Genomic DNA, 10,848 nt, shown 5'->3' with positions numbered 1-10,848 from the left:
TCGGGCTGGCTTTGAACCAGGATCTTCAGATCTCAGTCTACTGAGTAGCTAGGATAACAGGCTTGAACCAGAAATGTCTGGCTGACATTGCTTTTGAAAGTTAAATAATTACCTCTCTTGGAAAACTATCAGGCATATAGTGCTTGCTAAGTGTTGTGTCTTCATCAATTTAGGACCCTTCATTTTCTTTTTCTTTTTTTTTTTTTTTCCAGTTTCACAGCAGAAAATGGCACTTTCTGCCTTGTTAAGAGGGGACATCTGCAGTCATTATAGTCAATGTACATTATGTAAACATTGAACTACATAACTTGAGGGTAGGGATGGAAGGGGGAAAGATGGGGAGAACGATGAAAGGGGTGACTGACATCCAGATGCATTGTGCTCATCACCTGAGTAAAGGAATTGAACCTCCTTTGTACAACTACCCGTCTGTGTATGTGTGTGTTTAAACAGGGAAATATGGAAATCCTTTGCCACTGGAAGAAAAAATAGAAACGAGAAAAAGGAGCCGTTGACTCGGTGTGTTGAAGTCGAGGTGGGAACAGTTTGATCTCTACCTTTACAGAAGGGGAAGTGGAGAGGTGAGCCAGGTGACGTGTCCCCGAGTCCTGAGGGCGCTCCCAGCCCCAGGGATGGCACGATCGGATTACAGGGGAAAATTTAACCCTGGTAAGGCAGGCGTGTTCGGTTATTTGGATTATTTGAAGACGAACGACACCACCGGTCCACAGACGGCGTGTAACAAAGTTCAACGAGGAAATCAAAGCTGTCCGACTAGGAGACTCCGCGCTGCTGACATCTGCAGGAACTTTCCACCGAGCCCCGGCGCTGGGGTAGCCTGGAACCCGCGCACGCGCTCCGGCGCCGGCCGCGGGCCGGGAAAGCTACGCTCAGCGGACGATGAATGGAAACTCGAGTGCCGGACACCAGGACCAGAAGGCGGGACGGGGCGGGGCATTGTGAGTCACGTGCCGGGGCGATGGGCGGGCTCGCGGAAAGAACTCCGGCTGTGATTGGTTCTCGGAAACCCAGGTGACCGCAGGACGCGTTCCGGTTAGCGGCTCTTAGTCCGGAGGCGGCGGCGGAAGGAGGAGGAGCTCCAGCCGCGCTCTCGGCCGGCAGTGGCTGCGGCTCGTAGCGTTGCTTGGGTCCCCACCCCTTTTAAATAAGCCGGGCTGGTCGCCGCCCTCGCAGACTAGTCGGCTCGGGGGAGGCGGCTGCGGCGTGTCGTCGGGGGTGCGGCCGAGGCCGGAGCCCTGCCCCGGGCCGGGCGGCGGGGCGGGCGCGCGAGCGGCGGGCGAGGCCGCGGCGGCAGGCGCCGCGCTGCCCCGGCACAGCCCCGGGGCTGTCCGCGTCGACCGCGCCATTGTTGGGGGAGGGGGCGGCGGCGGAGCGCGGCGGAGTCGGGGGCGGGCGAAGGCGCCGCCGGCGGCGGCGGGAGGAGCGGGGGCGCCCCATGGGGAACACGCTGACCTGTTGCGTGTCCCCCAATGCCAGCCCCAAGCTGGGCCGGCGCGCGGGGCCGGCGGACGCGGACTATGAGTCTGAGCTCTGCGAGGCGGCGGCGGGGGACGCGGTGGCGGTAGCACCGGCGCCCGCGGCCGCGGAGCCCGCCGACTTGGATTTTGGAGCCGGCGAGGGCCACCACCTGCAGCACATCAGCGACCGGGAGATGCCCGAAGGTGAGGAGGTGGCCTCTGCCACCGTCGGCCTGCGCTGCCCGCCGGGGTCCGGCTACCCGGAGACCTCGCCCCGCGGCCCCGTGCTGCCCGGTGGCCGGCTTGGCCGGGGCTGGGTAACGGGTGTGGCGGGGGGGGGGGGGCGGGGGTGAAGGCTAACTCGGGCGCAGGTCCGTTCCCCGGCCACGTCGGGCCAGCTTCTTCCCGAGCCTGGAGCACCCTCTTGTCGTTCCCCCCAGCCCCGCCGCCGGAGACCCGCCAGCCCCGCGCCCCTGCCCATTCCGAGCTTTCCGCATCATCTCGTGGGACTTGATCAAGACTTTTCCATTGGTATATCCGTCCCTCCCACCCCCCGGCTCCCCCCCCCCTTTTTTTTCTTTTCCCAAAGACAACTAACTCACACACCCCAGCCTCGGCGTCTCCATCCCCTTGCCCTGCCCCTGCCTGCCCACAGGGTACCCTAAGTGAAGGAGCCAGGTAAGAGCGGGATGAGTCTCTTTCCCAACCTGGCTGATCTTCCAGCAGTTCAGATCCAAACGTGGGAGACTTTGGTCTTTAAATTCAAGCCGAGGTGGCCATAGGAATTTATGGGATATTCTTTAAGTAGACTCTTTTAAGTCGCCTTTCTTCCTCCCAACTAAAACATGAACACCGAAGGGGAGAAGTTGGGGAGGGGGAGGTCGGAGAAGCGTTAAAAAGACATGTGGAAAGTGTCAAATGTGACTGGCAGAGCGGCAGAAAAGTTTTGTTTATAAACCAAAGGAGTTTACCCCCACCGAGTTGTTTAAAATTTCCACTTAGAGAGATGACATGTCCAGCACTACTTGGGTCACTGAGCAAACTTTATCTCTCCGGTTATAAAGGAGAGAGGTAAGATGTTGGTCAGATGATTCAATGGAGATCAGAACATGAACTTAGGCTTTAATTCGTAATGTAAAGGGTTGAGAGTTAAAATGCCAGCCCCTGCCAGAGCTTGCCTCCTTTCCTCCCATTGCTCCCTTCCTTCCTTACCCTTTCTGCCCCCAGAGCTCTGTTTTGCACTAAGAATGTTGAAGTAAAGTTCTTCACTCTAAACCGCTGGAGGGTGAAATGGGAGGGAGGCGAGCAGCAAAAGTTTTTTTTTTTTTCCTTAGAATTTTGGAAACCTAAAGCTACTAAAGTAAGAAAAAAAATACTGGGTAGTGACGTGGTTTTTGAAGGGAAGGCCTTTGAAATATGAAACACTAGCATAAAAATGTTAAAACCCTCTTAGCCTGTGCTGCAGGCCGTTTCAATACGGTAGAGGAAATATCGTAGAGTTCTTACATTTAAACTTTTCTAGGGCTTTTAGTGTTGTTGTTTTTTTGTGTGTGAAAATACTGTACAGAGGGGTTACAATTACATGGGCAAGGTAATGAGTACGTTTCTTATCAAGCATTGTTGCCTCCTCCTTTGTTTCCCCTTCCCATCTCCCCCCACTCCAGCCCCTGGGTTTTTTTTTTTTTTTAATTGTGAAAATACCATACAGAGGGGTGACAGTAAGGTAATGAGTACATTTCTTATCAAGCATTGTTGCCTCCTCCTCTGTTGACTTAGTGTTGCTGTTAGAATAATTAAACTTCGTTTAAGAGGTCAAAAATTTTGGAAGAGTGAATATGAATTACATGTACCTTTAAATACAATATATATATGTGAGAGGTATATATGTATATATGTACGGCATCTATTTGTGAAAACATCCTTTCTGTAGTTAGTAGGTACTGTTGGATGAGAGTCCCAATAGGATCTTACTGTAATTTTTTAGGATTACAACACACTTTCATGTGCATCACATTTGGCCTAATACACAGGAAGGCTATGTCTGTTCTCCATGTATTTTTCTGATGAAAAGACCAGACTTGAAGCTGCAGAACAGCTTCTGAATGGAAGAATGAGATTCTAAACATCAAGGTGGTTGATATGCCACACTCTGAAGTCTTAAGAAAACGTTCCAGAATGCATCTTACATTTTATCTCAAAGTAGATTTCTTTTGTCCTGAGAACTTAAGTCTCATCCTAATTAATTCCATTTCAACTTTATTTACCAACTTACACAACATTTACCTCTCTAATGTCTGTACATGCATTTAGATGGAAAAGAATAGGTCTGACCTAAGCTTACTGGTCAAGTAAATGGGTTTATTCTGGTAATCATGAATTGAAGTTGAGACAAAGAAACATTGAATTGAATATGAATTGAAGCGGGACAAAGGAAAATTAGGAGAAACTGGAAGAGAGAAGAATAGGAAGCAGAGAACTGGGGTAAAAGAGTCTTTAGCACATTAAATAATTTTCAGTTTAAATTTAATTTTAACATTTTTAGGGAGTGAGATGTTCATGTATGAAGAGTTAGGTTTTCTCTATTGAGTGATAGGAGAAACCTCAGTTTCAGACTATTATTTCAGCTCTTATTTTAGATCTCTGTTGAATAATTGAATTATTTTGCTTTTCTTCTGAAACATTTGAGAATATTTCCAAGTCATTTCAGAGACATGCCTAAGAAACCTAGTAAGATTCAGATACACTCAAAAGTATTTTCTACTGTGCCTTTATTTCACAGTATATGTGATATTACTGCTAGTAATACCAATTACAAGATATTAAGGGAAAGAAATAGCAGTAAGATAAAAAAAAAAAAAACCAACAAAAACTGAGCAATGGATCTTTTCTCTTTCCTGCAGCTTGTTCCTCCCTCCCTGCTTCCCTCCATCCCTCTCTCTTGTCTCCCTCTGTCTCTTTCATTCTTTTTTTCTTTCTTTCCTTCTGTCCGGCTGTCTGGCCTAGGGCTTGCACTCAGGGCCTCGATGCTGTCCCTGAGCCTTTTTGCTCAAGGCTAGTACTCTACCACTTATGCCGTAGCTCCACTTCGTGCTTTTTTGGTGGTTTGTAGTTAAGAAGCTTACAGACTTTCCTGTGTAGGCTGGCTTCAGACTGCAATCCTCAGATCTCAGCCTTCTTAGAAAGGATTTACAGGAGGGAGCCACCAGTGCCTGGCTCCAGTAGCTACTTTAAACAGTTATATACACAGACATATTCATATGACTGTGTATAACTATCAAAATATTTCATTAAAGATTCAGAAAGGGCAAAAACATTCGCATTCAAAATACTCATCCTAACTTGTAGTGTGATGTTGATTTTTCTGAACCTTTTATATGCATATAGGTATACTATTTTGCTTATTTTTGTAAAAATGAGATTATTCTCTACATGTTGTTTTGTAACTTAAAGCAGTGAAGTAAGTTTCTGTACAGTAGTGGTACCTAGAGAGCAGTCCAGGATGCTTCCTGCATCAGTATATGCAGCTGTACCTCATGTCTTTTGATAGTTTATTGTACCATCAAATGGAGTATTTTTACCTGTCTTTTTTTTTAAGCCCCATCTTTTAGTAAAGTCATAAGCCAAGAAATGTTTGATTTGGGGGTACACACACACACACACACACACACATAACATTTTCTATTATCAATACATTGTGCCTACTATGGTCTATTTTGTTTTATGACAAAGTGAGTCATTTTGTAATTGAGATATTTTAGTATTAAATGTTTTAGCCAAATTGCAGGTAACATTGACTTTTAGTAATTAGAATTCATCTTTAGTCTTTAGTTCTGAATAGCTTCCATTCTTAGATCTGTAAGTAATGGTCTTACTTATCTGACAGATCAAGAAATAGCATTAGAAGAAGTCTTAGAAGATAAGAAAAAACTGGGAAAAACTTAACTAGTCTTGAGTGCAGTGTGTTTCTTGAGCACTTGTGAGTTGCCAAGTAATTCCAGATGGGAACAAGTCAGTTCCTGTCCTAATCTTGGTCTTCATACTCTGGAGGTTGTTAGTGTTGACAGTATATGAACAATCAAGAAAATAGTGTGAAGGAGTTAAAATAGAGTAATATTAGGGGTCATGAACACCCCATGCTGTCCTCCTTAAGTGATATGTGAACGGTCTTAAAAAAGTGAGAAGCAGTGTGGGATGAGAGAGGTTTCTAAGCAGAGGGACAGCTCCCTTTGGAGTTCATTATATTGAAACAGTCTTGGTTCTGGCAAAGGACAGAAGGAACACAAAGATGGCTGTGCAGTGTGTGTGTCAGAGGAAGATGGATGGTAGGTAAAGGTCTTTGTGTACCTAGAGGAACTTGACAAAGAATTTGGAGTGTATTGTAATGGGAAAACGCTGGAGAATTATAGGCAAGGAATATATTTCTCTTTGTAGTCTCTATACTCTGATAAGAGTCAAGTATGGAAGTAGGGTGACTAACTAGGAGGCTGGTACAGTAGTTAAGGGAAGAACCAGTGGCCTGAACAACAACAACAAAAAGCATTAGTTAAGGACTCAATAGGCTGACTTAAAGAAATCAAGAAACTCAAAAACTAGGTAACAATGACATGAATAAATGACATGAATAAAAGGAATGTGTAAATGATCTTTTTTTTGTAATCTTTAAACATACCTTCACACACACAAAAAAAAGGCCAGTGTGTCAATGCTGGTGCTTGAATTCATGGCCTGAGTGCTGTCCTGTAGTTCTGTCCACCCAAGGCTAGCACTCTACTACTTGAGCCACAGCTTCACTTGTGGCTTTTTGTTGGTTAATTGGAGATGAGAATAACATGGACTTTCCTGCCTATACTGTTTCTGCCTGAATTTATAGGCATGAGCCACTGGTGCTCAGTTGCACTTTCTTTTCTATTGGAAGAAAATCCAAATCTGTATTCTTGGTAAGGTAATATGGGAGTTTATTATTGGTAGACTACAAAATGATTTCACCCTGTAGAGGAATTTGGCAGTCTCCTAACATGGCAAATGAATTTAGTCCAGAAATACTACTTAAAGGAATTTATCCAAAATGTAAACCTTGACCAATATGAAACAATATGTGCAATGTTTTTGTTGTATCTTCAGTAATCAAACACTGACAATGACTCAAATGTCTAGTAAAGGACTAGCAAAATAAACTGGTATATCTACATGGATTGTGTGTGTCTATGGAACTGTAAAAAAATGAGGAAAATTTTTTTTTCACTGCTAGGGAGTCTTGTACTGCTACATAGATAAAAGCAAGGGGGAGAATTGATCTATGTGAAAGAAAATAAGGGAAATGTTTGCTTACTCCCTCACCCCTGTGTTTGTGTGTGTGTGTGTGTGTGTGTGTGTGTGTGTGTGTGTGTGTGTGTGTGTGTGTGTGTGTGTCACTGGAAGGAATTCTTGATTGTGTGTGTGTGTGTGTGTATGTATGTATCACTGGAAGGAATTCTTGATTGTGTGTGTGTGTGTGTGTGTGTGTGTGTGTGTGTGTGTGTGTGTGTGTGTATGTATCACTGGAAGGAATTCTTGATAATCTTGTGTATGTATGTGCTTTACTGTTTAGTGAGTAGCCAATACATGTATTGCCTAAGATACTGTTTTGGTATGGGTTTTCCAATGAAATACAGAATGTTCTTTTTCTTGCTTTTAGTTTGTAAACATTTTGTCATTTATGATATATTAATCTTACATTTCATTTGATTCCTAGTGTTCAGTACAGGAATTATATATGTTTTGCATATGAGAAGATGTACTCTATCAAGTATAACTTGAATTTTCCAAGACTTTGAAAAACAATGCTTTGTTGATTTGGAATGTACATTCATCATTCTGTAGAAGCAGAGTTTATATAGAATGTGGCTCATTGGCTTTTTGGTGCTACGTATCTCACCTATTTTTCAGCATATTAAAGTCATTAAGTTTTAAGGATAAAACGGTAACATTGGATAATGTGCAGTAAAATGAAGTCAGTAAACTTAAACCTAGAAATGTTCTTTAAGCCTAAGAAACTGAGAAACATAAAGGAACAACAGTGTAGCACTATACATTTAATCAGGAAAATGATCCAGTTGTTCCGTCTGTTTCCTAAGGAGATATAAAGAGAACTATTTAAAAATACATTCTTCATTTTCCTCATACTATAAGAAAAAAAATTTAAGTGCCTAAATCCCTAACAACTAGAGTATTAGCTAAGGATTAGAATAATCCTTATAATAATGCTCTATACCATTATGTATTTGTTAAACAGTAAATATGCTACAGTGGAGTAGAGAGGACCTTTTCTGTACAAAATAGAAAATAAACAGTATACTGATAAAAAGGTTTTTGCCTTCTTGTGTTCTGTTACATTTTTTAATGTGCTAGGGATCAAGCCCAGGGCCTTCTACATACAATACTTTACCTTTAGCCCCAGGCCAAGTTACATAGGGGAAATGAAATAAAAGTAATGATTGTGCATATATTGATAATTTTAAAACAAGGCATTATTTTAACTTTTGCACATTTCTGGTTATGGTAACATTGTTAAAGGAGCATGTGACTTTTAGTGATCAGTACTGCTGACTGACTAGGTCTCTTAGAGTGGAGAGGTCTTTCAAAATAAAAGTGTATGTAACTAAAATAGATATGTATATAAATCACAGAGGAGGTCATTTGGTATGACTAGACCTAGAAATTAAATGATCTTAGAAACTATTTCAGCTCTCCCTTCTATTCATCACTCTTGAAAAAGGCTTTTTTCTCATAGTGGCAAAGCAAACCCTGGGGGTTCCTGATTGGCTAGGCAGTGTTTCTAGAATGAAGCTCACTTTCCTCTCTGGTTTGGGAAGTCTTCACAAAGAGAATTGTTACTGAATGGCCTGCCCTGAGGCTGGGGCCTACCTACCCTCAGACCTTGGGAAGAAGAATGAGGGCCCGGTGTCACTTGATAATTTCCTTTTCTGAATTTTTTCATTGCTTTTATACCAGCCTTCTTGAGCTTTGTGTTTAGATACACAGTGAAAGTCTAGGGTGTGTGTGTGTGTGTGTGTGTGTGTGTGTGTGTGTGTGTGTGTGTGTGTGTGTGTGTGTGTGTGTGTGTGTGTGTGTGTGTGTGTGTGTGTGTGTGTGTGTGTGTGTGTGTGTGTGTGTGTGTGTTCTGAGTGAAAGTCTAGGGTGTGTGTGTGTGTGTGTGTGTGTGTGTGTGTGTGTGTGTGTGTGTGTGTGTGTGTTCTGATACTTAATTTTCCTGGACTTCCACTGAAATTTTTGTATTTAACTTTATTAAGAGCTTTGTGTTTAGATACACAGTGAAAGTCTAGGGTGTGTGTGTGTGTGTGTGTGTGTGTGTGTGTGTGTGTGTGTGTGTGTGTGTGTGTGTGTGTGTGTGTGTGTGTGTGTTCTGATACTTAATTTTCCTGGACTTCCACTGAAATTTTTGTATTTAACTTTATTAAGAGCTAGGTACGATTACACGATTACATGTATTGCTGTGAATTTTAACAGCAAAATAATTCTATATTAAATTTTAAATTCTCGTAATCCCTTCAGAAGCTTTAGGGAAAGGGTGTCTGTGGAAGTGTCTGTGACTTTTGTGCATGTGATTGTGTTTTCCATACAGCAGATTTGGTCTCCATATCTACTTTAAAATGTAAAAAAAAAAAAACCCATTTTTTGTGTGAGTCTTTTCCATAGGAATACTTTCTTCAGCAGGGTGCACACCTGTCATTTCAGCATTCAGGAGGCTATAGCAGAAGGACCATGAGTTGAGAGCCAGCCTGAGCTACATAGTTCAAGGCCAACTTGAGCTACATAGCAAAGACCTTTTCTCAAAATCAAGAATAAATAATAAATTGGACAAAATAAATGATTCAGATTTGCTTAGAACCAAAAAGTTCTATATGGTATGCCTGTAAGATTGTACCCATATTACTTAGAGGGTCGGATTCTAAGTAGGTAAGTTTGTGAAATTCTGTTACATAGTGGTCACTAGTTAGAGCAGTTTTTATTTTGTTTGAGATGTCCCTGTGTAGTCAAGTCTAGCCTTGAAGTTGCTAATAGCCCATGGTCGTCTCAAACTCATGATCCTCTGCCTTGTCCTTTCTCAAATGTCAAGATGTACAGATGTAAGCCACCGCATTGGGCCCAGCTAATTAGTTTGTAATGTATCAGCATATAAGAGCCAAGGATATCATTTATTGTGATTTGGGCAATTTTGCCTTACCATTATTCCATGTGGATCTCGGTCCAGTGTTATAAGAGTGGTTAAATAGCTTGAGATGAACATTGCTAAGGAAGGTCATGAGAAAGATAGTTTTCCCTGCCCTCTCATGACAACTTCTCATATCCCACACAATGGCAAAGTAAGGATTATGGAAGTTTAAGAATGCCTTGCTTGTAGTATTGATTAGATTATTCTGCCTTGCTTCCAATGTATAAAAAATTGTGGGGAACAATGGAAATTGAGGCCCAAAGTTTCTACCATGAAGTTATATAGATTAGGGCATTGAATATCTTTTCAAATCTGCCATGATAAATAGGTCCCAAATAAATCCATAGCTGAGTTTACCTGTTAAATTAGAATTAATCATATGGTAGTATATAAGGAATATTTGTTTTAGTTTTAGTGTACTTGATATATAGAGCTGGTATCCATTTTATAGTTATTGGCCAAGAAGTATTCCTGAAATAATCTAGTAGTAATAATTCTAGTAATATTATCACAGAGGAGAATGCTGTATTTCTATTAGATATGTAGGAGGGAGATAGTGTGTAGATGATTCAGCTAAACATTTCATTGAAGTTTAAAAATTAGGTTAAAAATCAGTCTAATACGTAGCCATAGATTTTACAATTCCTTGGTAGAATTTTTATATTGTTTCCCTAATAGCCAGGCACTAGTGGATCACATTTATAATCTTAGCTACTCAGGAGGCTGAGATCTAAGCATCAGGGTTCCAAAACCAGCACAGACAGGAAAGTCCATGAGATTCTTATCTCCAGTTAACCATCAAAAAGCCATAGAGAAGCTGTGGCTAATGTGGTAGCATGCTAGCCTAGAGCAAAAAAGCTATAAGCATGCACATACACACATACTTAAAAACCTTTCTCTAATGTGTAGCCATTTTGTAAACCATGTACTTTTCTACTTATCTAATTAATGATCACATCTTTTTCTCTTCCCCTATAGATTTAGCTTTGGAATCAAACCCTTCTGACCACCCAAGGGCAAGCACAATTTTCCTCAGCAAATCTCAAACGGATGGTAAGACAGTATCTTTCCTCATGAAGAAAAGGACTGAAAATTGTGGTCTATTACAGAAATTATTAGTTTAAATTTGTCATTGTTCATTGGTTTAAAATTTCCTAC

At 42.0% G+C, this 10,848-nt stretch overlaps 1 protein-coding gene across 3 annotated transcripts in view; it reads left to right on the top strand.

Annotated features, from left to right (window-relative positions):
* Window positions 1-883: 883 nt before the first annotated feature.
* The window catches only part of Ccnyl1 (cyclin Y like 1), a 36,369-nt gene continuing 26,404 nt past the window's right edge, over window positions 884-10,848 (top strand). For 2 of the 3 annotated variants that reach the window (XM_070018433.1, XM_070018426.1), the window contains exons 1-2: window positions 1,419-1,682; window positions 10,669-10,743. In XM_070018433.1, coding sequence (XP_069874534.1) covers window positions 1,457-1,682; window positions 10,669-10,743 — 301 coding nt within the window. In that variant the 5' untranslated portion in view covers window positions 1,419-1,456. Of the gene's footprint in view, window positions 960-1,418; window positions 1,683-10,668; window positions 10,744-10,848 lie in introns of those variants that run through there. The other variant, XM_070018432.1, reaches the window with a different exon arrangement.

The sequence above is a fragment of the Dipodomys merriami genome, unplaced genomic scaffold, assembly GCF_024711535.1.
Source record: "Dipodomys merriami isolate MVZ:Mamm:240054 unplaced genomic scaffold, mDipMer1.0.p SCAF_1, whole genome shotgun sequence".
In the NCBI taxonomy this organism is placed as follows: domain Eukaryota; kingdom Metazoa; phylum Chordata; class Mammalia; order Rodentia; family Heteromyidae; genus Dipodomys; species Dipodomys merriami.
The sequence above is the reverse complement of the archived record's forward strand: the minus strand, read 5'-3'. Positions and strand labels throughout refer to the sequence as shown.